The sequence below is a fragment of the Trichosurus vulpecula genome, chromosome 1, assembly GCF_011100635.1.
Source record: "Trichosurus vulpecula isolate mTriVul1 chromosome 1, mTriVul1.pri, whole genome shotgun sequence".
NCBI classification, from domain to species: domain Eukaryota; kingdom Metazoa; phylum Chordata; class Mammalia; order Diprotodontia; family Phalangeridae; genus Trichosurus; species Trichosurus vulpecula.
In genome coordinates, this window is record NC_050573.1 from 188,919,286 (window position 1) to 188,946,416 (window position 27,131).

The 27,131-nt window shown below is 40.9% G+C and overlaps 1 protein-coding gene across 2 annotated transcripts in view; it reads left to right on the top strand.

The window, feature by feature from the left end:
• The first annotated feature begins 18,149 nt into the window (after positions 1-18,149).
• The window catches only part of E2F3 (E2F transcription factor 3), a 91,359-nt gene continuing 82,377 nt past the window's right edge, over positions 18,150-27,131 (top strand). Inside the window, exon 1 of one of the 2 annotated variants that reach the window (XM_036750515.1) lies at positions 18,150-18,530. In XM_036750515.1, the coding sequence (XP_036606410.1) occupies positions 18,150-18,530 (381 nt within the window). Of the gene's footprint in view, positions 18,531-19,871; positions 19,919-27,131 lie in introns of those variants that run through there. The other variant, XM_036750523.1, reaches the window with a different exon arrangement.

The window sequence follows — 27,131 nt, forward strand, 5'->3', positions numbered from 1 at the left end:
TTTATTGATTATTTTTAGAAGCATTTGATTCAGTGGAGCAAAACCCTGCCTTAAAGATTCTCCTTCCAAGAGGTGTCTTCCATACACACATCAAAATCATACACATACATCTCTTAAAAGAGATAATGAAAATAACTTTGTATAATTAACAATTAACTACATAGTAAAGTGGAAAGGATAGTGACTCTGGATTCAAAGGACTTGGGTAAAAACTTACCACTGATGATTTCTGTGACTATTAACCTCCCTGAAACTTGGGACCTCTGACTCACTAACCTCCCTGGGATCCAGTTTCCTCATCTATAAAATGGGGGAGTGGATAGGCTAGATAGGTTTCTTCTAGCTCTAAATTTATGATCTTAGGATTGTACATGTATCACATGAGGCATAAAGCCTCATGCCGCTGTTATGAAGATGTCTAGTGGAGAATTTATATGGAAGAGTCTTGCCTAATGGTAAGGAAGAGTAAAGTCGGTCTTCCAAAAGTTCCTGTTTGTAGATGGCATTGTGATTATTAAGTCCCAGAACATTGCCGTCTCCTAGATAAGGCTCATAGTAACTCAGTTTCACCTCATGTAAGAAACTAAATGGACAAGAATGCTTACTGTCCAGAATATAACATGTTATTGAATGGAAAATCTCACAGAGCTGTTCCATCATTACAAGTATCTTGGACAAACACTGAAAATTGATAATAAGCTGAGCCTGGAGTCAAACATAACGAGGAAAGTAGGAGAGATTTTTTTCAGGTAATTGCATAGTGATGACCCTAAAATAAAGGTCCATCTTTTTAACACTAGCATTCTTCCATTTGTGTTGTATTACTGCAAATCATATAATACCACAGTCTCAGAAGAATTTAAGTTGAGGATCAGCCAAAGACCAATGGAGAAGTTTATAGTGGGTCTGTAACATATTACAATGAATTGCATAGGAAAAGCAGCATAAAAGATGTTATCCGAGATAAAACAGCAGATGGGTGAGTCACTGAATAACTGCCAGATAGTTGGTCTGCTTATTATTAAATATGAACTATCAAGAGATACAGAGGAAATCCCTGAGTATATTAGGTAGGCAGCACCCCCATCTCCCACCCTCAACACTCCAGTATAATAAATATATAGAAGAGTATGGATAAAAGTTTCATAGGAGGCCAGGCACAGATGGGTTTTGATCTGTATTGTAAGAATATCCATACTGATGAGATCACAGATCCATCAGAGTATGATTTGAGTTGATTTCCTCATAATACTCCTTTATCCTCCTCCTTAATGTTTTGCAAATGAGCTTGTACCTTAAACCAGAGTTGACCTTGGCTCCTATATATCTCCACTTGGCAAAGAGATTACATTTTTGGAACTTGTTGTTTCTGGCTTCTATTCATAGTAACTATTTTGCAGCATTTAAAATTCTCCAAGAAACATTGATTGTCAGGCTGTCATGGCCAATGTTTCCCTTTGTTCATTTCCCATTTTTTTGAAGTCACCAGTTTGTTTTAACAGGTCAGGATGAAGCTACAATAATTGCATTCAATGTCTTCTTTTCATGTTTACCCTCTCTTCTTATTTGGTGTTTGCTTTTACTTTTGCTCCCATAATTGATATCTGACTGCATACAGACTGGCTGGTTCAAAAAATAACTATAACCTGAGTTACATCCCGTCTGTGCAAATTTAGTAAATTATTGTTTTTATGATGCTGTTCAGTGTTCAACAATCTAGTACACTGTGTCTCTCTTATTATGGAAAGTTTTCTCAATGTAGAGTTTTGAAGGTTCTAAATCGTTCATACAAATCTTTGGGCTTTTTCATTTCTTGATCCTGAACCATATTTCCCAACAAAATTTTTCTTGTTCTTCCTTGTGTTCATTTACACACAAAGTCATTGAGCACCAAGGATGTGTTGAATTGTTGCGGAGGAGCTTGCCCAATTATTTAAATAATTCCTACAGCTCTTCATACTGTAATACAAAATATTTGCAACATAAGTTGCTGTTATCTTCATGGTATTCTGTTTGCTTATACTCATCATAAGCACTTCAAGTAGAGATGACCATGTGTTCATGAAATAATTTTTGTTTCCATTTGTTGCACAATGAAAACAATTCCTCTATTCCTTTATTTTCCTCTCTGAGTAGAAATTATAGGCCCGCCTTCCATTCAATGCAACTTCTTTTTATCTTAGGTTTGCATTTTTAGGGAGAACATCAAGATAGATATGGTTCAATTTCACCAGCGGCATATCAAATTTTTGGTCATTAGAAAAAGATGGCAGAACCCAATAGTTAAATTACTGATAGTAGGTGCTCTAAGAATTATGTAATTCTTGGCATGCTCTGACTCCCTTCTGATGTTCTTCCACAATTGCTACAGAACAAAAATGGTCAGAAATGAAAACTATTTTGTGTTTTTGTCTATTTTGTGCACTGCTAAAATTAAAAAAAAAAATCATCTCCAAGTAAACAGCCTCCTAGGGCTAAACCTCTTCAAAATTTCCTTGGCTAGTCCTCAGAAAGTAAACACAGTCTATCATTTGGGAGAAATTGTTAGAACCTGTGCTCTGTTGACATAGTTGCCAAGAACCCAAGCTCACCTTCCAGTCATGGATAGCCATGACTTCGGTAGAGGATCCTGTTAAAGGCCCTCCCAAAATGTAGCAGAGTCAACTGAACTCAGTAGTAACAGTTCACATTTATGTAGCACTTCTAGGGTTACAAAAACACTTTACTTATAACAATACAGTGAGGTAGATAATAAAAGTAACTAAGTAGCAATTGGTGGCTAGAGCTCTGGACCTGGAATCAGGAGGACCCGAGGTCAAATGTGGCCTCAGACACTAACTAGCTGTGTGATCTGGGAAAATCACTTAACCTCCTTTGTTTCCATTTCCTCATCTGTAAATGAACATAATAATAGCATCTGCCTCCCAAGGTTGTTGTGAGACTCAAATGAGATATTTGTAAAGTGCTTAGCAAACTTTAAAGCATTATATAAATGCTAGCTGTTATTGCTGCTGCTATTAGCTATTAAAAATTTGTTTCATGAGGAAGCTGAACTTAGTCATAGTCACAGAGCTAGCATGGGACTCATCATAGCCAGGATTTGAATACAGGCCTCCTCACTCTGTGGTGCTTTTCATCACACCACACCTGCTCCTCTATGAAATGTAGTCTCCAGATATCATTTGGTCATCGCAGAGGACTATGAGACTATTGTCACCTATCAACAACTGAGATGATGTCCCAGCAGTGCCCAGAAGTGGAAAGCCACAGAATAAGCATCCTGCAACCCTGGGGAGAGTTCGAGGGTTCACACCTGGGGACCTATGATTTCAATGGGGAGGAGAACTCCCGGTAAGGAAACTGCCCCAACCAATGTAGAATAGCATCTGCTCTGCAATTTATAGCCTTAGATATTTGCCTGGGGTACTGAGAGGCTAGAGAAAGAAATGGCAAACCACTCCAGTATCTTTGCCAAGAAAACCCCAAATGAGGCCATGAAGAGTTGGACATAACTGAAAGGTTAAATGACTTATTTGGGGTTACACAGACAGTATGTGTCAGAGGCGTTACTTGATTCCAGGTCTTGCTGACTCAGAGGTCATCTTTCCATCCAATAGACCATCTTACCCTTCACTATAGCCATGAGACTATAAATAACCAAGAGACAGGACAGTGACAGAGGTGCTCATCTATCTCTCAGAAATTCAGATACCACCCCCTCCAGGATCTTTGGTGGCTCATGAACTGAGGGTTAAACCCTCTTTGGCATATGGTTCCACTGTGGAATTCATAGGTCTGACTGCTGTCTTCTTTTCAGTGTCTGGTGCCCCACCTACTACTTCCCTGGTATATAAGTTCATATATTCCTTTCTGAATTAGGGATCTTAACCCCAGGTCCTAGGCAAGGCTATGAGAAACTTTCACATTTGCTTAATGAAATGCTATGCATCTTCTTGATCAAGATTCTACGGCCTACACATCTTATTCTTTTACTGGTGGGGGAAGATTTGATGGTAACTCACTGTGAGGCTCTGCTCAGTGCTAACTGACCACATGGAAGAGTATGTCTTCCTTGTAACTCGCTTTTCTTTCTGCGATGTCAGGGCTGCCATATGTCAGATTATGGGACATAAATTTGTAGTGGATCCAGTCAGCACAATTTCCTGGGTTTCTCCAAACCCCTGTCCTCAGCATGTGACTAGGAGCAAAGGCAGTGTATAGTGGGAGTAATCTAAGGCTCAGACTTAGCAGGTCAGGAATAGTGACAGGATGAGCACCCAAGAGAAGAAGACAGTGTAAAGTCGAACTGATTCATCAAGGGGTCAAGATAAAGAAAGGAAGAGAGCATAACTAGCACAAGGATGACAGCCTGGGAAAGAACTGAAGGGTGAAGTTATCAGAGGCCATTCATGGTAAAGATCAACAACAGGGCTATAGGTTGTAAGGCAGAGGGAAAAGTGAAATGATAAACATTATGATCTTTTATTATGACTTAATTATGAAAGGAATTTCAGCATTCATAAAATCAGAAGTGGAATACTTGTGGGGGCTGACAAGACCAAGGGTATGACCGTCTCTACGTGTAGCTGTGATAGCTTAGATGGGTAGGTTATAGGAAATGAATATGTTGAAGAACTGGGAGGTCAGAATGTTTGGGGGAGTATTAATATGAATATAGGTTGGTTTTCAAGGCATTTGCACCACAAATTACTACCTGAACTCACAGTATATTGATACTGCCTGATATTCAAAACTTGGGGAAGATGCAGCGATACCATACACTTATAATATCTTGTGTTCTGGTTACTAAACTTCTATTAACGTAGCATAAGATCAAATCAGATTTGGGGGAAGGCACATCACACAATTAACTAATATTTTCATCATAGTTGCCTAAAGTCTCTAAGTCTTTATGACTTGAACTACTAAATAAATTCTCTTCCCTTTTATACTTATAGTTTTTTTTTAAACTTTAAATGCATGGCTATACATTTGATCTTATTAAATTTCACCTTAATTTCAGCCCATTTTTCTCGCTTGTTGAAATTTTTCTGAATCCCCATCCAACAGATTATGTCGCAGGTGGAAGGAGAATTCCTCCACAGGGGAATATCTAGTGACCTCCACCCCTTCTGTACCCTGGGAAATTTTTGGCAAGAAGCTAGAGGGTCATTAAAACAGACACCAAAAACTATTTGGCTGAAAGGAACATTGTACATTCTATTCAAGAATACTTATTAATCAATCAACCAACAAACAAACATTTACTAAGTACTTAATAAATTTAGGTACTGTACTGGATATCGGGGATATGAAGACAAAAAGCACACAGTCCCTGGCCTCAGAGAGCTTACTTTCTGTTGGAGGAGACAACACATCCATAAATTAGTATATAGATAATAAATCCAAGGCAAATAGAGGGAGGAGGGTACTGGAAGCTGGCGTTCAATGTGGGTTCACCCTCAAGAGCAGAGGCAGTAATCAGACACAAGTGGCTTCTGCTTAGAAAGAGTCCCTTGATGCTAAAATGCATTGCTTTGGGTCATTGGGGTAGAAGTTAGCAACTGACTTTGGCAAAGTATATAAATTTATACTGATTGGGGAGAACATAGTATTACTTACCATTTGCCTACAGGCAGCTTTAGGTAAAACTAAAATGTTTACATGAGACAACTGTAAATCACTGTAAATTTCATCGCCTATTTCACTCATTTTAAACAAATATCAAAAAGTCATAGCAACTATACCTCTGCCAATGGATGGCCATTACAGGGCAAGACAGTTTTTACCTATAACATAAGTAGTTTTTAAACAATGCAAATTTGATTAGTAGGTCATCATCTGAGTAGTTAATAAAAAGGTTGAACAAAGCATTTCCAAGGACAAAACCTGGGGGCACAACCAATGAATTACCTCTACATTGTCATTGGTCCATTATTCATTTCTCTTTGGGATGGTTGTTCCAACAACTATGAAAGGACCTAATCAGTTAGTTCATATTGCTCCATCTCATCCATAAGAATATCATGTGAGGCTTTTTCCAAATGTCTTGCTGAAATCCAGATATATTTTATCTGGTCTGAAAATACTTTCAAAAGAAAAAAACAAGAAATGAGATTATTTTGCCATGATTTATTCTAAGTAAATGGTCACTCCTACTGAAAACTATTTCCCTTACTAAGTGCTCATAAACCATCTATCTATAATAACTAGGATTCTCTGTATTATAGATAAGACTTCTGTTAATTTAATCCAACAACCGTTTATTAAGAATTGACTACACCAATAAATGTTGACTGGCTGTTGGAGGAGATAAAAGGTTTTGATAAAACCTGGTCTATACTCACAGGGCATATAGAGTAAGGGGGCATATCATGTAAATCTCTACAACAAAAATAATACATAGGTGCATATAAAAAGTAAAAGCAAAATTTGTTGTGAGGAATGTATTGGAACCCCAGGTTCAGTATTTATTAATTAAATTTATTAATTAAAATCACTTAACTCCTCTGAGGTTCAGTGCTCTCCGCAATTTGGATAATAATATATGCATTACTATCCTTACGAGGATATTGTCAGGAAACAACATTGCAAAACTTAAAATGCTTATGTAATGAATTACTATTGTATAACTTCAGACTTCTCTTGGAATTCTTGAAACAAGTACAGGGTGTCCCAAAAGTCTTAGTGCAGCATTAAGCTTTAATAGCTTAAATAAACTTTAATAGCTTAAGACTGCATTAAGACTTTTGGGACATTGTAGAGTGAAAAAAAATATTCATTATGAATTGTAATGATGTTGTAATTAACAACACTGTATTCTTTGAAAGAAAATTAATTTCTATGTGAGGTCCACATCAGGGATCAGGAAAGTGTCTATAGAGCAGAAGCTCTTAGCTTTTTTAAAAAATATCGATACCTGTATTTTAATACAATTGATTTACTTCGCAATCCTATGTATTTTATTTTGTGCATTTAAGAATACTTTTCTGAGATGGGGTTCATAGGCTTCAGCAAACTGCCAAAGAGGTATATGACACAAAAAAGGTTAAGAACCATGCAATCAAAGAAGTGGCATCTGAGCTGGGCTTTAAAGGATGGGTAGGAATTTAACAAGTACAGGGAGGAGGGGGGAGAGGGCAGGAGAGAGGAAATTCCAGACAAAAGGGATAGTATAAACAAAGGAAAAGGGATGGGACAGCAGGACGAGTACATAGAAGATGGTAATTAGTCCATTTTGGCTGGATCATAGAGTACATGAGAGGCAATAGTATGCAATAAGGCTGAAAAGATAGAGTGGTTTCAGATTGCAGATATCCTTGAGGACTAGGCAAAGGAGTCTGAACTTTGCTCAGTAAGCAATTAGGAGCCATTGAAGAGTTTTGAGCAAAGGTGGCCCATGACTAGAACCCTATGCGAGAAAGATGAGACTTGCAGTTATGTGAAGAATGAGTTCAAGAGGAAAGAGAGTCAGGAAAATATGTTGAGAAGCTATTGGGATGATCTAAGTAAGCAGTAGTAAGATCCTGTATCAGGGCAGTGGCAGTGAAAATAGAGAGGATGGAATGGAAGGAAGAGATATTATGAAGGTATAATAGATAAGACTTCACTACTGGTTGCATATAAAAATTACAGAGAGGAAAAAATAAAAGACAACACTAAAGTTTTGTAGTTAGAACATTGAGAGAGTGATGGTGCTACTGAAATAGTAAAATGATGAATAGAAGTAGGTTGAGGGAAAAACAGAATGAACATGGATGTAGATATGCTGAATTTGAGGAGCTAGTGGAATATCTAGGTAGAAATGTTCTGCAGGCAATTAGAGAGGTGAGTCTGGAGCTTGGAGAAGAGGTCAGGGTTGGTGAGAGATTTGGGAGTTAGCTGTGTGGAGGCACTGGTGGAAATGAAATTAAACTAAAAGTACCTTCCCTGAAAATAAATGAGATTGCCAAGGGAGAAACTGTACAGAAAGAAGAAGACCAAGGACAGACCATTAAGAAGCACACATTTTAGCAGATCAGGAAAAGAATGAAATATTTTTGAAGTCAAGAGAAGAGAATCCAGAAGAAGTGGTCAAGGGCATCAAATTTTATAGAGAATCCAAAGTAGATGAAAACTGGAAAAAAAGATTATTTTGCTTGGTTATGAGTAGATTATTTTCTCTCTCCTGGATCACTGCCTTATCATGGTGGAGTGGCTTGCATAATTCAACAAAACTATGAGTTGTGCTGTGCAGGGTTACCCAAGACAGACTGATCATAGTGGAGAATTCCGACAAAAGGTGATCCACTGGAGGAGAAAATGGAAAACCACTCCACTATCTCTGCCAAGAAAACCCCATGGACAGTATTAAAATATTAAAAGATATGACTTTGGCAGATGAGCCCTCAGGTCCAAAGGTGCCCAACATGTTTAGTGAAGGACAGAAGGGCCTGGCATGCTATGGTGCACAGAGTCATGAAGAGTCAGGCATGACTGAATGATCTGAATAAGATCATTTTTACAGTAAATTGGTGAAAGGCACATGCCAGACTATAAAGGATTGAGGAAAATGTTGGGAGGCGAGAAACTAGAAACACTGATTATAGACAACTTTTTCAAGAAGTTTGCTGCTTGTAAAGAGGAGAGAAATTGGATAGTAGCTGAATGGGTAGGACGGTCAAGGGAAAACTTTCTTTAGGATTGGCAGTTTGTAAGAAGATGGAAAGTAGCCAGTAGAACAAGAAGGAGAGAGAATGATTGCTGGAACGCAGTTTTGGAGAAGGGATCAAGGATGCTGAGCAAAAGTTTAATCTTAGTAAAGAGTAGAGGTAGGTGGCACAGGGGATAGAGTACTAGGAAGACCTAAGTTCAAATCTGGTCTCCGACACTCATTAGCTGTGTGGAAAGTCACTCAAACCTCTGACTGCCTCAGTTTCCTTAACTGTAAAATAGGGACAATAACAGCACAGGATTGTTGTGAGGATTAAATGGAATAATATTTATAATCTAGGCACTAATCATAGTGCCTGGCATGTAGTAGGTGCTATATAAATGCTTATTCTGTTCCCTTTGCCTATTTCTTCTTCTGAGTGAAAGAATACACAGTGGGTAGTGATGCCAAGAAGTTTTAGGGAGTAGAGGAGAAGAGTTTGAGGGATCTCAAATCAGATGGTTTCAATGTGCTCAGTGAAGAAGTTAAATTATCTGCAGTAAGTGTAGGGGAGAGTGGCAGAAATGTGTCAGGAGAGGAAAAGGCTTGAAACCATGCCTGTGAGGAAGGAGAAAGGTCATCAGTAAGAGCAGAGAAGGCAAAGGCTCAATAGTTGTGTGAGGCAGCTGAGGTTATGCGCCATAAATTTGTAGTGAGCACAACCAGATTGCTTCACTGTTTGATGGGAGAGCAGCTAAAAGACGTGCTCTTCTAACCAGTAAGAAAAAAGATTTCTGTATAAGCCACAATCCTAGATTGTAACCTAAGGACAAAATTTCCCAAGTAATTTTCCCCAGACCATAAGTTTGAAAACCACATACCAATTGGGACTCTAGGATGGGAGAGTAGGAGGTTGCTTTTAAGATTCTCTCCCTCTCACTGCCTCAGAATAGTAAGAAATGCACCAAGTAGAATAACAAAAATGGTAACAATCAGAAGAGCAGAAGAGAAACAATTCTTCTCCAGGTAATTTCTATAGAAAAAGCAACAAAAAGCTGAATTATTAAATCTCTGAGCTGTACCTAATGTTCCTACTTTGCCACTTGCTTGCTGTACTGGCCACAGCAGAGCATGAGATCTGAGATCCATGTACCTAAAGTAGTGTCTGTTTTTAAACCGAACTTTCAATTCAGCAGTGGTCTGGTAAGGAGCATGCCACACTCAGTGGAGAGAGGTCCCTGAAGGCATTTGATGTGAGAGTCACTTCAAGATGTTCTATATGAAGAAAGAGCATATTTCTGCATAGCTACTCAACTATATTGAAATATAAGGACTAAGGACCCGAAGCAAAAGCAACCAGCTCCAGTGATGGACAGAAGATGGACAGGTGGTGGTGGATGAGGAAATGGAAGGAATTCAAAATTGCTAGACCTGCATCAGTGTTATCTAGTAGAGAAGGGAAGAGATGTTCAGTGAGAAGATTGATTATACGAAAAACATGAGAGAAAAGCTAGCAGTAAGACTGCTGAAACAGAAAAAAATTAGCAAACAATCAGGAAAAAGAGCTAATACAATGAATAAGTACTATGGATTGAAGGAAGTAGACTAAAAAGTACCCGAGAGGGGAACACATTGCAGTAAATTCTATGAGGAAGAGCTAGGTGGCACAGTGGATAGAATATTGGGCTTGGAATCAGGAAGACTCATCTTCATGAATCACTTAACCGTTTTTGCTTCAGTTCCTCATCTGTAAAATGAGCTGGAGAAGGAAATGGAAAATCACTCCATTATCTTTGCCAAGAAAATCCCAAATGGGGTTATGAAGAGTCAAAAACAACTGAGAAAAAAATGCATGAGTCTCCATAAATGATATTGTAACAATCACAAAAACCTTAGAATAATTCAGGTATGCAGTGAAAGAATTAAAACAGAAAATGACAAACAAGGGTGGAAATTAGGATTGAAATTAGGGTTCTCAAAGAATTAGTTAATAAGAAATAAGTGAGTGAAGAATTTAGAACGAAGTACTGAGAAGCACTCAATAAGCCAGTAAATTCTCTGGAGGAAAAAAAAGGGGGGCACAAATTTGGAAATTAAGTAGAGAGGCAAAATAATAAGAATGATAATTTAATAAAACCAAAAGACAAGAAGTTTTGAAGAAACATGTGACCCAATAAAAGCTTGAAGAGCTTTAAGATAGGCTATTACAAATATAATTTAAGAATTATATGTCCTTTAGGAAAACATTATGAAATAAAAAGCCTAAATATCATACTTTGGGAAATCATATGGGAAAATAGTCCAAATGTACTAGAAACAGGGCAAAGTTGAGATTGCTGTAGTCCAAAGGACACTTATAAAGAGATATCCCTAAGTATTACTGGTAAACATATGCTGCAGTAAGCATTCAGAACTACATTGTCAATCAACAATATTGCAAACAGCCAAGAAAAAAGCCCTTCACATACCAAGGAAAATCAGTTAAAATCTCTTAGGACTCCTCTTGGATTATGAGAAATCAAAGACAAGGTTAAATTATGATATTGTAGAAAGCAAAAGATATCTGTATGCTAAAATGCCAAATCCTTCAAAGCTAAGCTTAATCAATAAAAAAGATGAACTTTCAATAAAAGGTAGGAATTTGATTTGTCTTCAAAAAACGAAAATAAAAACCCAAGTGAACAGAGCACTTCACACGTAAACTTGTCGAATAAAAGAAACATTCTCTCAAAATGCTCAAATCAATTTGTGATCTCATTGACCTGGATGTTCCCTCAATAGAAGCAGATTGCAGACTATTCATGCCAGCCTATCCCGGGTGACTCCTGTTGCTATTCTCCCATTAAAGTGTCACAAGGGTTTCTCTTTAGTGTTAGAGGCCTCCCTTGAACTCTTTTGATATCAGTAGAGAACTTGGGCTCTTCATCAGCCATCTTTTGCCCTTGCCACATAGGCTCATAAGATCAAATAACTAGCCAATCTTCTTTTCCAATCATACACTTCCTTGATGACATCTTTTCCTCCTTTTCTTCTTTGAGGTTCTTTATTCTTCATATATTATAGCTTTCATCTCTCTGTTATACTCTATGTGATATTCATTTTCAGTTCTTCAAAGATTCTTGTGTTCTTTGTGTTTCAGGCACACAATAACAATAGTAGAAAATGAGTAATAAAAATATATATGTAAATATAATTATATATAACACATATATATTCCTTTGTTTCTGGAAGAAGCTTGAGGATCTTAAAGAGCTTTATAATTCTGAAATATAATCCAAACACGAAAAGAGAAATTTAGAAAAAAAAGAGAATAGACAAAATTTAAAATAAATAGAAGATTGAGATGGTATGAAATACTATTTTAGGAGCAAAAAAAATCAATAAACCATTTGCTAGTGTGTGTGTGTGTGTGTGTGTGTGTGTGTGAGAGAGAGAGAGAGAGAGAGAGAGAGAGAGAAGATCAAACTGGCAAAATTTTAAAAAGTGAATAAAGTGTGTAAACATATAATGGAAAGAAATTAAAGAATATTCTCAGAAATCAAAATACACAATTATGTATAAGCAAAACTTAGAATTTAAATCAGAAGGTCATGTGTGTGTGTGTGTATGTGTGTGTATGTGTGTGTGTGTGTGTTGTGGATCTCTTGTCAATCTGATAAAGTCTAAGGACCCCTTCTTAGATTAATGTTTTTTAAATGCATAAAATAAAATACATAAGATTACAAGGCAACCTAATTATATTGAAATGCAGTTATAAAAAATTTAAAAAAAAACAGGTTCACAGAACCAGGTTAAGAACCCCTGACTTAAAGGAAATAGATAACTATCTCCCAAAAAAAAATACAAAATGTCCAAATTAACAAAAATAAAAATAGAGTCCTTCATCAACTCAATCTCAGAAAGAAAAACAAAATAAACCAGAAATTAATTACCAAATAAAAAAAGCACCTGCTCCAAATGACTTTACATGGTCTAGCAAAACCTCAAAGAGAAATTCATACATTTGGCATTTCAACAATTGTAACCAAGCTATTGCCCTTCGATGAAACAGATCACAAATCATCCCTACCTTCCCATCCTTTGTATCTCTTGTCCAAGGTCTTCCATAAATCTACTATCCTCTATTCTCATATTGCATGGATACAAATGGACCAAAAAGATTCTCAATTCATTATACCTTGTTTTACCCATGTGACCAACCTGTGTTTTGGTTTTATTGCTGGATATTTCCTTGATAGTATCCTTTTTGTAACTTCTCTTGATTGCTTTTCATGTATATGTATTACACACATCTACTGTCTACCAAGTGACTGTGCATTGCCCTTTGGTGATCTTCCACTTTGATTCTTTTATGCTATGCTGTGATGCTACACATCACCATGAGAATATTGAAGTTAACAATGTGGGGCTTTTTTTCAACAGCACCTTCTTTGCAACTTAGTATTGGATAGTTGCCTGAATGCGCTAAGAAGTTAAATAACTTACCCAGGCTAAGTTCATGGGTCAGAGCTGTGACTTGAAGACAGATCCTCTGGCTTCTAGGCTAGATCTCTTCCAAACCATTAGGAATTCAGAGAAACCTGGGAAAACCTGTAAGAACTGATATAGAATGAAGAAAACAGAACCAGGAGAGCGCCATACATGACTACAACAACATAAAGGAAAACAATACTAAAAGACAATAGAATTTAGAGTAAATGAAATGATCAATATTGGTTCCAGATGACTGATAATGGAGCCCACGACCACTGTCTTAGTAGAGAGGTGGCAGACGATGAGTGCAGAATATTACATCCTTTGTCAGTAGTGGTCCCCATATTTTACTTAACTGTTTTGTATTTCTGTTATAAATGTGATTGGTTGGATAATTGGGAATTGAGTTGATATAAAAATTAATGTGCTTAAACAATTAATGTGTTTAAACAATGCTACATACCAGAATCCCAAAGCAGTAATTTTTAAATAGTCAAGTTTGAGATATTTCTTTTCTCTGTATTCTTGCTTTTATATAAATTCAAAATAGATAGAAAATACAATCAAAGTGCTAAGGATCTGTTGGTCTTCTGTGTGTGTGTGTGTGTGTGTGTGTGTGTGTGTGTGTGTGTGTACTATCTTAGATGATCTATTTTACCAAAGTGAAGAAACTTTATCTAGTGAAAAAAGTCCTGATTCAGTACTTAGTATGGACTCAATTTTACCTTCAGATTTACTACTATCATCAAATCATAGGTAAATCTCTTTATTTCCTAGAACCATAATCCTACCCATCTGAAAAGCTGATTATTTAACATACCCCACAGGAATGTTATGCTTTCTTGTTACTTGAGAGTCATTTGTACATCACTAATGGGTCTGAACAAAGTGGTATTTCTGTAATTTAAACAGACAAATGATGAGGAAGGCTACGTAAAACCTTTCTTAGCAAAGCAACAAGGAGAAGTGGAAAAGTAACAAATTATAAACATATAACTTAATATAAGCTACTTTGCTCCTTTCCTCCCCCTATACCCCGAAGCTAAATTGTGTGAAACCTGAGTACTTCCTATAATTGGAATTTTTTTCAAGGTGTACATTTTTTTTCTTTTCAAGTAGCATTAATAACAAAAGCTGACCTTCATATGATACTTTAAGATTTGCAAAGCATTTTACATCTATTGCCTCACTGCATATTTACAATAAGCCTGAGAAATAAATACTACCATTATTTCCATTTTACAGATGAGAACACTGAGGCTGAGAGATAAGTTTCTTGCCCAGATTCATACACCAATAAGTGTCTGAGGTAGTGGTCAAATTCAGGCCTTCCTCGTTATAAGTCCAGCACTCTGCCACCTACCTGTACATGAAAAATAAAAATTTACTCTCATTTGTTTTTATTCACATAAATGCATATATAGTTGTGGAATGGGTGCTTGTCTTCCTCTCACATTGAAGCCAAGAACACCATGGTTCTTTGCCTCAACATCTTGTTCTTTCGATTTATGTGAAGGAGATTGGAGGCTATGAGTTTTGATGGTTCAGGAGAGAAAGCCACCCTGGGCCTAGGAGTGTAATCTATTTTGGGTTTTTCAACTAGTGTGGCACCAAGGATCAAGAGGCAACCTTCAGGACCCAGCTCATTGGTAGTTGAGACAAGCGCTCATCTAGCAGCAATGCTATATTTAGATGCGAATATGGTGGGACGAATGCCTTGTAGAAATTGTGATATTAGCTCAAAGACTAAGACCTATAGGGGAGAGTGTGTGTGCCCCCAAAAGTGGGAGAAGCAATATTTATGCTTCAATTATTGCTATATCTTTGGTGCATGCGTGTGCACGCGCGCATATGTCCCTTTGTAAAAGCTAACTAATGGAAGTTGGTTAAATAAAGCTAGGGTGCAAGTCATTAGAGATTAACATTGGGAAGAACCACTCCAGGAATGGGGGCTTGAGCCAATGGCATTAAAGTAGAAACACATTAAAGCCTCAAAGGTAGCACAAGAACAATGAGAGGAAGATATGGCCAGCGTCATGTAGAGAGAGTAACGGCAAAGTACTTGCTAGAATTGTATAATACAAACTCAGAAATAGGTAGATAAAACATTAACAGCACATCACATATTTTTAACATCACTCACCTTTCCCTATCCATCCTCTAGTCACCCTCTATAAATGATAACTTGGATCCTGGATGAATATTCATGTCTAGTAGGATAAGCAGTGGACCTGTATAGGGAATTTGCTGTAGGGGAAAGGCTCTCTACCAATATGGCAGCTACTTATTGTCTTAGAGTGTTGCCTAGAGCACAAAGAGGTTAACTTACCTGCCCAGGGTCAGATCAGCATTGTATGTCAGAAGCAGGACTGGAACCTTATTTTTCTTGACTCTGAGGCTGACTCTATTGCCTGCTTTACATTGTCATTAGGTTGCCTTACTTTGCATCATAACTCTATGGTTAACCAATAGGAAGAAGCAGGTAGGAAAAAGTAAATGCTTTGCTCTTTTTGTGACTGTCACTGCAGGTATGTTTTAACTTTTAGAAAGGAGCTGTGGTAAGGGTCTCTCACTTCTCACTTGTGCTAGACTGGAGCGATTTGTTCCATTGATTGCACTATTTGGGTGATCAATTGTCCAACAAGGTACCACAGTAGTGTTGGGGAACAATATGGGAGCAAAGGAATGGCCCATTTTTATTACTTCTGCCCTGTGCAACTGTCCAAGGTACAATGATGGCTATATTAGACATTTTAAAGTTTAAAGGCCTAAACAATAGCCGGTGTCTTCTCGACTAAAATGAAGGTAGGACTGAGCATGAAGAACTCTAGCCTGAGACAGAACTAAGCTATCCTTTAACTCCATTACCTGATTTAGTAAGCAGAAGGCAACATCACAACACTGAGGTTAGCAATACTAGGACCAGCAAAGGTCCTAGTCTATGTTCATAGGATCATAGAATCATAGTTTAGGAGCTGGAAGTATTTTGTTTTCATGTGTCTCACTTGTTCTGGAGCATTTCTTAAGTCTTAAAAAGACCTGAAAGACAGCCATAATGAAGTAGATAGAGAACCCACTTTGAAGTCAGAAAAACCTGGATTTCAGTTTCTATGGCCCTGGGCATGTCACTTAACCTCTAATTACCCCTAGGCAACTTTTCTAAGGCTATAAATTGCAGTGCAGGTGTTAATCTGCTTTGGTAAAGGGAGTTTCTTCCCTAGGAGTTCTGTATATAAATGAAATCACAAGTTCAGTCTTAAAAATAAAAAAGAGCATCACCATCTCCATCATAATCAATTAGCATTTAGTGCTATTAAGTGCTATTAGGTTTTTGCACTATTCTGAACACTTGGAATAGAAAATGATAACTGCAGAAATAAAGCCAATATATCTGTGATCTCCCATTTGCCGCAGAGTGGCCTGACAGACATTTGGTGCATCATTACAAAAGCACTCTTCAATTTTGGTACCTATAAATATTTTTATTTATGCAGAAATTATTTTGATTGCAAAATGGCGATATTTATAGATGGCATTTTCCAGTTTATCCCTCTAAAGGTTCTTTAGGATTTATATCTGTCCAAGGGCTCTCTTTTCAAAGTGAGAACTTCCCCATAGCACCTAGGAGGTAAAACAATTACAAAACGTTGGCGTCCCAGAGTGCAGTGTTCCCTGGGAATACAACGTCATAATGGTGTGTGCACAGTACTTCCTTAGATTACAGACTGGCTAGGTTAGGCGCTTGAGTATCAGTCTTCTTAGGCTAGTACTGATTAACTGCAACATGTGCTCATGTGTCAAAAGAAGATGTCTGCCATCCTGAAAGCAATATTCAAATTAAATTTTATTTGGCAAAATACTCAGACTCAGTTCTAATTTAAAACACAATTCGCGTTAATAATGAAGATCTCGGGAAGCATCTTGAATATTAAGTAAATGGTGCCGGCATAATGTCAGCTGAACCTTCTGCCCCCACGATTCTATATGCCCACATGCTTCTGTCTGTCAGCTTCTGCCTCATGATCAACTCCTGCTGCGGCATTGATTGGGTTTCAGGAAGGAGAAAGGCGACCCAGGGTTTAAAGGGCTCTCACTCCCACCTGTCATGTATCGTCCACATGGTCTAACTTGCAAATAGCACGTGTGTTGTGTTGGATGAATCTCCCGCTGTTGCTCCGCTATTACTGTCTCTAGTGAAAAGGAAGAGAGTAACCGAGCTGTCCTCACGGTCACCTTGGAAATCTCCAAAAATGAAACTTGTTCCCTAGCCACTCACACAATCCACCGATCCCGGCATCTCATCTTAGGTCAGCAGCGCTGGAGGGGCGGGGCGGGAAAGGGGTGGGGCTTGGACCGGGAGGGGTCTTCTGGGCGGGGTGAACTGAAGCCAGGAAAGGCAAAGGGAAAAAAAGCCTACTTAGCTCGCAACCAATGGAAGCTATGTATGCAAATCAAACCCCTGTCGCCTCGGTAACCGTGATGCACCTTGGCCAATGAGAGCCTAGAAGGCCCTGGCTGGACTCCGTGATTGGGAATGGGGAGGGGGGAGAGGAGACCAATGGGCTGTGGAGACTGCCAGGGGCTGGCTACTGGGCGGGGGTATGCAGATGTGATTTGAAAAGCCGGCGGGAAATCCGAGTTTCGCGGGAGGACCTTGGCGCGTAAACCGTATCCCTTCATTCATTGTCAGCAGCAGCTTCCTGGAGCCATTTTTCAGCTGCCGGCCGCAGCACCGGGGCTGCCGCCGCCTCCTCGCAATCCGTTGCATCGGCCGCCCCCGCCGCCTCCATCCCCCCTCACGGTCCGATATCTGTGCTGCTGAGACCCTCCTCTCTCCGGAGCCCTGAATATTTTTGGCCCCCGGGGCCGTGCATTGCGGAGAAATAAAAAGAAAAAAAGAGAGAGAAAGGGGGCTTGGAAGCGCCCCGGCGGGGAGGAGAGAAGGCGGAGGAGAGACCGGGAAACTCCGACTGAAAATAATAAAGAAATTGAAAAAAAAAACATTATAAATAATTAGAGCAATAAAAAAGAGCACGCGCAAGAGATGAGAAAGGGGATCCAACCCGCCCTGGAGCAGTTCCTGGTGACCGCCGGGGGTGGGGAGGGGGCGGCCGCCGTTGCCGCTGCCGCCGCCGCTGCTGCAGCCTCCATGGACAAAAGGGCATTGCTGGCCAGCCCCGGCTTCCCCGCCACCGCCGCCCCCGGCACTTACATCCAGATCCTCACCACGAACACTACCACCACCTCCTGTTCCTCCTCCCTTCAAAGTGGGGGTGCTGCCGCCGGCCCCCAGCACACTAACATCCCCAGCGTGGAGCAGACGGCCGGCAGCCTCCTCTACTCCACCCCGCACGGACCCTCCAGCCGAGCGGGGCTGCTGCAACAGCAACCAGCCTTAGGACGAGGCGGCGGTGGCGGCCCTCCGGTAATACCCCCCCCTCCCCACCCCCATCCATCCTCCACCCCCGCCAACCTTCCCAGGCCGCGATGGGATAGGCATATGGGCATGTGCAGGACTTAGGGTGGAGTGCGGGGGCATCACTGCTCTCCTCGACCCCCTAAAGTACAGAGGCTTGGGGGTCTTCATTGTTGGGCTTCGGCTCCTGCTCCAGAGGGGCAGGGATTTATTGTTAAGGGCTCGGGCCCCCTGCACCCCCACCCCACTCTTGGCTCCCACTGCCCGCGGAGCATCGTGGATCGCCTTTGCACCAACGACGTAAAACACGGGAAAACTTTTGGCGCCCCCTCCTCCCCAGATCTTTTCTGTCTTCACTTTTTTCCTAACCCCTACCCCACCCCACCCCCCAAAAACCCGAAGCTTCCTCTTTCTTAGGGCGTCGGAAGGGGTCACGCCCCGGATGAAGAAGAAGTTGGGGGGAAGGGAGCAGATAAGTTGGGGGGGGGGGCTGGAAGGGGCTGTTGCAAGAGGAAAAACTAAGGGAGGTTTGGGACGTTGGCAAGACGCTTGTCCAGCTCACACCACTGCTGCCGGGCCCTCAGGCCTGTAGCCCCATTTGTGACCAGTGGCTCCCGGAGCGGCCTGGACTGGGGCGGCGGGGGGGGGAGGGGGCTCCTGGTGGAAGGTGGAGGGGGGGGTGAATGCCAGGCACTCGCGGGTTTGGCTGTGTTGCGCTTTAGACATTTTGGGATCAGTAACTCCCTACAACAAAGAAACTGGAGGAGGAGGAGGAGGAGAGTCGGGGATTGGGGGAGGCGGCGAGGGAAGGATAGCGCCGAGTGGGGGTGGGGTGTGTGCGTTTGGGGGGCGGGGAGGAGGGGTGCTGGTGCAGCCGGCTAGGGCACATCGTGGCAGCACCCGCGTGGCCCAGCCGCCCCGGCCTTCTCGGTTGCGCCCTGGGCCTGCCCTTGACCCTGCCCCCCCTTCTCCTTGCCCCTTCCTTCCCCGCCCTCCCCCCCCCCCCCGCCTCCCTGGTTGCCCAGGGGGCGGGGGCAGCCGAGGTTCCCGTCCCGCCGGCCGCGGTCTGTCCCTCTCCCCGGGACCCGCCGGTGACGTTTCGCACACGTGCGCCGAGGACGCGCCTGTGACTGGGGAGGAGGAGGAGGAGGCGGCGGCGGGAGGGGGCGCTGGCGGGGGAGAGGGGGCACCCACTTCCTCCTGCTGCTCCTGCTCCCCGGCCTGGGACAGTCAGGGATCCCCTCCCGCCTGCCCCGAACGCCGCCCCCGGCGCCCAGTGCCCCGCGCGCCCTGCTCGGCTCTCCCGGCCCCCCAGCTCGGGCAGCGCTCTGTGCCCCGCAGCCCCCGCAGCGGTCCGCGCGGCCGGGGCTGGTTCGGAAATGCCCCTCCAGCAGCAGGTCAGTGGCGGGCGAGGCCGGGGCAGCGCGCCACTGGGGCCCCCCATTCGGGGCCGGGCCGGAGCTCCAAGGGAGGAGGTTGAGTCGGGCTGGGGCTGGGGGGGGGGGGGAGGGAAAGCGCGTTGGGTGCGGGAGGGAAATGAGTAAGCAAGAAAAATTCAACTAACTCAATGCCCTGGCCTCCCATGCAGTATTCGTCCGAAGGAAGGGGGTGGATGGAAGCGTGGTGTGGGCATTTTATAAAGGGAGGGGGGTGCCCAGTTGAAAAGGGGGGAGGGGGGCTTCCCACGCGTGATTAGCTCTTCATTCTTCTCGAGCTAGGAGTGTGTGTATGTGTGAAGTGCCCTGTGGGGTAACCTCCCCCGTCTTTCCCCTCTATAAAGGGTCTCTTGGAATGATGCTTTGGGGGTAGTAATTTAATCCGGATACTTTTAGAGAGCCTTACCTCTACCCTCAGTCCCTTCCTTCACACCTCCCCTCCCCCATCTGGTGAGATACCGTAGGCCACTTTATATAGGGCATTCCTCACAACTGGTTGAAGTGGGTAGTGCACAGGTTTATTATCTCCATTTTACAGATGAAAAGGCTCAGTCTCTGGGAAGTAAAAGTGACTTTACAAAGGTCACACAGTTCCCAAGTATCAAAGCCATGACAGGAAACCGAAATATTTAGCTACCCTTTCTGGGGGGATAGATAGGATCCTTAATCAATAAATATGTTGAATCCAATCCAACGATAACTTATTACGTTCCTACTATGTGCCAGGCATTTGTACTAGGTGCTGAAGATAAAGAAAAATGAAAACAGTCCCTGCTGTGTCACCTCTCAACAATTGGATTAACTGTCCAGTTTGTTAAGCACATATCTACTAGAAGTAGGAGGTGGGGTTGGTGTTTGGATAGCTGTGGTTGGAGGAAGGAGAAGAGGGGGGAGAGAGGTAAGGGTCTGATGGAAGAAGTATAGAATTGAGTTCTTGGGCATATGACCTGCTTAGGAATAATAAAGCACTGGGTACTTCTATAGCCCTTCCTGGGTTTGGAATATGAACTACTTGGGAATAAATAAAACTGATGATAACAAAGAAAAATGAAAACAGTCTCTGCCCTCAAGGAGCTTGGAATGGAGGTAGAGAACAAAGGTGCAGAAATAAATACAAAATATATACAAAGTAAGGGGGTTGGCTTCCCACTCCACTCCTCCACAATTGTTGATTGTACTATTTAAGCAATTAGCTATTAGAGCTTGGAGGTTGGGTTAGCATTTGGATAGCCATGATTGGAGGGAAAAGGGGAAAGATGTGTAGGGTTAGATGAAAGGAGAGAGCTCAGTTCTTTGGAATATGAGCTATTTAGGATTAAATAAAGCTCTGCATACCTAACCTGTGTGCTGCCCAAAAATACATGCAGTAAATGTTTAATGGAGTTGATAGTCAAAAAAGAGGTTAGCCATCTTCAATGGGAGCCTTCCAGCAGGGGGTAATTGTGATACATCCCTAGTTTGTCTGCTTTTCTCCTACACTCCTGAGTAGCCTGTGCTTTTATGAGCAACACTGTATCATTGTGACTTGACCAATACATGCTTGTACATGTTTCAAGTATATTTGCCCATGTATAATTCTGCCACTGTATTACAAACCTGACCTATAACACCTAAGCAAATGCACGCTTCTTTTAGGTCTTTGTTGAGATTTGTGTGATAATGGGAAAATGTGAGAGCAATAAAATGCTTCTCTCCTGGCAACTAGTTAAGATAAAATCCACATCTCTGCAATTGTCTGGTTTAATTCACGAGAGACAGCATGATATAGTGGAAGAAACTTTGGACTAGAAATCAGGACAACCAAGTCTGTCTTTACCTGGCTGTATAATTCTCTTAGAATCTTGTTGATGGCCATCTCATTCCTCCCCAGAACAAGAAGAGAAGAATCACCAAGATGAGGTGAATGGACAGCTAGGAGATTTATCAGTGTACAAAAGAAGAAATTTTGAAAACCATTTTTCAGGTAGTTAGAGCAGTGATTGTATTTGTTTTTACTCCTGATTCTGGTTCCTAGTAGTTGGAACGTTTGAAGAAGTACTTTCACTGCCATGTAGAAGTGCATAAGGCACTAGACTTGGGGTCAAGAAGACCTAGGTTCAAAATCAACCTCAGACATTAGCTATATGACCTCTCTGTGCCTCAGTATCTTCATCCGTAAAATAAGAAAGTCAACCTAGGTGGCCTCAAAGATCCTTTCCTGCCCTAAATCTATGAAACTCTTATCACCTTGAAGGACCCTTATAAGCTTTTTATTCAAAACATCTTTTTTAAAACATTTGTGTCAAAACATGATAACATTGTAAAGAAGTTAATAATTACATCTAATTAGTCTTTTTCTTTGTTCATAAACAGCCATCTCAATGATGGGAGAGAAATGTTGAGTTATTATTGTAGGAGGCTTTGTCAACAGAGATGGTAGGTTGACCTCCTCATGCACTTGGTTCTGAATCATTTTTGCCAGAAACGTTAATAGATTTGGGTAGAGATAGTCACACTTAATTCCTTGATTTCCTGGTGATTACTAACGGAGAAACCTGTGCTCGCCTTCACAAGAATTGATTTTCCTTCTCTCCCCTCTCCCCCCCCCCCCACTTTGGTCATGTTAGGATCATGCTATGATCAAATGAGATATTCCCTACACGGCCATTGTGTCTGGGTTTAGATAGTGAATGGATTGATGTGGAAGAACTCTGAATAAAAATCACGACATCTATTTTGAATAATCAAGAAAAGGCCCACCTCTGTTCAACTCCTCCAAAAAAATCAAAGCAACTTGTTTTTATTGCTAAGGAGAAAATGAGATGGTTTTGCATTATTTCTAGGAGTTTTGAGAATTTCAAACACCGCAGGCAGACAAAGATCTGTCAACTCTGATTGTAGTTTAATCTAGGCAAAACAACCTACTGATTATATTCTGCCAGGGGGAAGAAAAACCTTTCTTGAAGTTTCTGTGTTAGAGCAGAAGAACCATAGGTGCTATTTCAGTGGGTTTTCCCCCCTGCTAGAATATAAAAGAAAAATGTTGAGCTCCTGTGGTTCTGTACTCAATAATCTTGTTTCTGCTGAGATATGTATGTGGTGCCAGATTTAAGATTGGAGAGAAATTTTAGTCACTACACTCCCCAAAATGGAATATAATGCAGTGCCCAGGCTCTAGCAGTACCACTGTAATCATTACAAATGGCACCCCTGTAATCATCTTTTAAAACAAAGCACACTTTTAAATGCTTTGGTGTGGGCAAAAGAGGCTCAGCTTGTGTGCAGGAAACAATTGTTTGGTTTGGTTTTGTTTTTCTCTAAATCATCACCCTGAGTGGTATTTGGTCATGAGTGGATGCTCACGCTAATAATGTGCTGTGTAAAGCTAACCTGGTGAAGAAATTGTCCTGAGGTGGAGCTTTGTAAGTAATAGCACCTGGAGAAGGAGTAGCTAGAAATTATTACTTTAGTCACCCCGTCAAGGGATTTTAATTGGAGGCCTGTTTTCAGAGCCAGGCCAAAAAGTACACCGTTTACACGTTAAACCTTGAGTGCCCTCGACAAACATCTTCACAGGGATTTAGTGGCATCATTATATAGATTTCACAGTAGATGCCCACCCTATATATTTGGCTTCGTGTGCCCCTCTGTATTCTCATTGTTCCCCATTTTCCTCCCCTAATCATCTCTCCATCTTTAGCACCCATTACCGCAAGAAGAACACAAGCGTTCAGCTCTAACAGTAACTAGGTGTGCCCTACAGATTTTCATGAAAACTAAATCAAAAGAAAACAAGTAAGTGTTCCATTGGCCTATATCTGACTATATTGACCTATATTTATAGGATGCCTTTCTTTCCCCCCATTGGTATTTATTCTGTACGTTTTTTCCTTTCAAAGAGATAACATTGTACTGTTTTGACATATTTGGGAGGCAGGCTATACTCCAAACAGCATAGTAAATAAATTATTAGGCCTTTTTAAGCTTCTGTCTTATTCTTCTTGTATCTGCCTTTATTTCTTTTTAGGTACTAGTCATGAGGGTTAATGGTTATATCTAGGGCTGTTGGCATAAAAAGTGTTTTCAAATTCCAAGAAACATGAACAGGGAAGATTACATTGTCATTATTCATGAGACCAAAAAGGGAAAATAAGTGGGAATACAGTACAAGTAGGAAACCACTAATACTATCTACTTCCTCACTACTTTAGATCCTCAGTGAGGCACCAAGGACTGAATTGAAGAATGCCTTTTCAACAAGAAGACAATTAGGAAAAAACTGCATAAGCCAACAGTACAGAATGAGAAAAAAAAAATGAGATCATTGTTTAGTTGAGGAAATGGTATAGATGTAGAATACAAACAAATTTCACTACTTTAGGAAGGAAATACCACCCATCTTCTCTGGAGGAGTCATTTAAATTCAGCTTCCTGGGAAAGCAAAATGTGCTTTGAGAATTAAAAATTAAGAAATTAATGATTATAGTAAGGACCTTCTACTCTTTGAAGGCCATATTTCTCTGACCTCAGTCACTGAGCTGCAACTCCAGAGTGCATACTAAACCATGTGACCTTGGTCAAGTCACTTATCACTTAATCAGTCTCTTTGTGTCTTAGTGTCTTCATCTGTAAAATGGGAGGGTTGGACTCCTTAGCCTCCGAGACTAGTCTGTGATCTTATCAAGGGAAAAAAACCTTAGGATCTAGTAAATGTTACAAAGCTTATGCACTATCTTTTTTTGTCTAGATAAGCCATAGTCACAACCCTCATGGGGTGGCTCTGGTCTGACTCCAGGGTCTATGTGGTCTCCGTTTCAGAGCATGGGAAGCTGGGTCGATATATCATACCCTCTCCACAATAACGGATCCTGGCCCTTCTCTCCGAAGCAGTATCTTTCCACTCGTGCTTCCAACATTTCTTCACTCTGCCCCTTCCCTCAACTTGGCAAGTCCTCAGCCTCCTTCTAAGTTGGGTATCTGCCTTTCAAGATAGCTGTAACTAACCTCTACTAGCTCCTCAAGTGCCACCAGGAAAATTCCTCCCCTCCTTTGCCTATAGCTAGATCACCTTAGAGGTGACGGGTGCCCTCAGTCTGGGCCTCCAGGTAGTGACTGGTAAGAGCCCCACCTCTAACCCTTTTCTGGATGGGACAAAGCAAGTCACACATCTGATTTTATTACATTATCTTCAACCCTTCCCCCTCCCCACCCCCCCATCTTCCAGACTTACCTATTACTATACTAGGCACTCAGGTTAACACTTGTCTTGGTTATTAAAATGTAAGTTCCTTAAGGGCAGAGATTTTCACTTTTTGTATCCTCAATGATTAGCTCAGTCCCTAGCCTATAAATAATAATTGTCTATTGATATAAGTTCAATTCTGGCCTCAGGCGCTTAGTGACTTTGTGGTCCTAGACAAATTAGTCTCTGCCTCAGTTTCCCCATTTGTAAAAATGAGGATAGTAGCAGTACCTACCTCCCAGAGTTTCTCTGAGACTCAAATGAGATAGTATTTGTGAAGTGCTTTGCAAACTTAAAAGTATTACATAAATGCAAGAGTTGTAGGAGAAATTTAGACTAAGGGAAACTGGCCTAAACCAATAGTCTCTGAAATAACATAAGGAGCGCGTTGGTATGGTGTAAAGAGTACTGGATTTGTAGACAGAGCACTAAAATTGGTATATCTGTCTACTTATTAACTTTCTCGCCTAGGAAAGTCATTTAACTTTTCTGGCCCTCAGTCTCCTTCCTCATCTGTAAAATGATAGAGTTAAGCTAGATAGTTTAATACTAGTGGCCCCATGAAAAGTAGAATTAGCTATCAAGATGTGCACTTGTATGTGTGGCAGTAACAGAACACATCTCAATGGAGCTTGTGTAGGAGAGTCATTGATGAGATGGCTAAGGAAAGTCAACTCATAGAAATCTTTGATGCTAAATCAAAGAATTTACTTGGTAGAGAGCTTGTTATGTATACTTCTTTTTGGCTCCCACTGTGCCAAATACTATCAAAATGTCCTTTGCGGTGTTAAGTACATCGTGAAGACTCTTAATACCTATGGGAGTGACCTGATAGACCTGTTAGTATAGTACAAAGACCAATCTTCATAAACATTTTAAAAATAGTTTTAGAGGTGGAAGGGACCTTAGTGATTCTGTAGTCAATCCAACTTCTGATTTTATAGATGAGAAAAAAGGCCAGAGCTAGTAATAAGGGCAGATCTGGAACCCAAGGCTCTAGACTCATAGTTCAGTGTTATCCTGAGCTTTTCCAGTGAGATAGATGATGGATGTACATCATTTTGCAAACCCTGAAGTGCTATAAATAGCAGTCCTTATGTCCCTTAAATGTAGGGAAGTATGTGATTTTTTTAGAAAATTTTCCACCAAAAATGATTAAATTTTTTTAAAAAATTGTCATAAGGGAATAAGTTTTCAAAACACCCCTCACTTCTGTAGAACATCATGTTCTCCAAGGGTACCAATTCATTGAGGCATTATTGTATTGCCTTATTACTTAGATGCCAGGTGAAAGGGAATAAAAAATGGAAAGAATGAGTAACTTTGAGTAAGTTGTTCATAGTGAGTAATTTGCAAATTTTGTACCAATGCTTTCTGTGAACTTGACAGTTCAAATCCTGGAAAAATGAAGAATGTATTTTACAAAAAATAGAATCAGGGTGGTGGTGTTTTTATTAAAAACTTTGTTCACAAGAGTGACACTTTCCAATTCAAGGTTGAAGGTTTTGACCGAGCGGTCCTCCGCTTCAATGACTGTAACACTTTTAGCTCTTTTCTAGGGCTTCTCAGTAGTGTTGGGTAGCACTATCAGTTCAGGGAAGATCTTTGAGGCTGTCGAAGTGTTGATGCTTAATTCTTGAAAACAAAAGTTAATTTCCTTAAAATAAGTTTATTTATAGAACTGAGAGACCTTAAACATAGAATAAGCATCATTGCCTTGTTGAAAAGGAGTCACACAACTTGAATTCAAATCCTGGCTTTTCCACTTAATTTGTCACTTAACCTCGTTCCTCAGTTTGCTCATGTATCAAATGAGAGTTTGAATTAGATGACCCCAGGCCCCTTCCAGCTCTAGATCTAAAATCAAGTATGATTTTATTCCAGTGTTTACTTAAAAGTAAAATATAATCTAAGGTGGCTCTGACTTATTTAGTACCTTTTAGGCAGGAACTG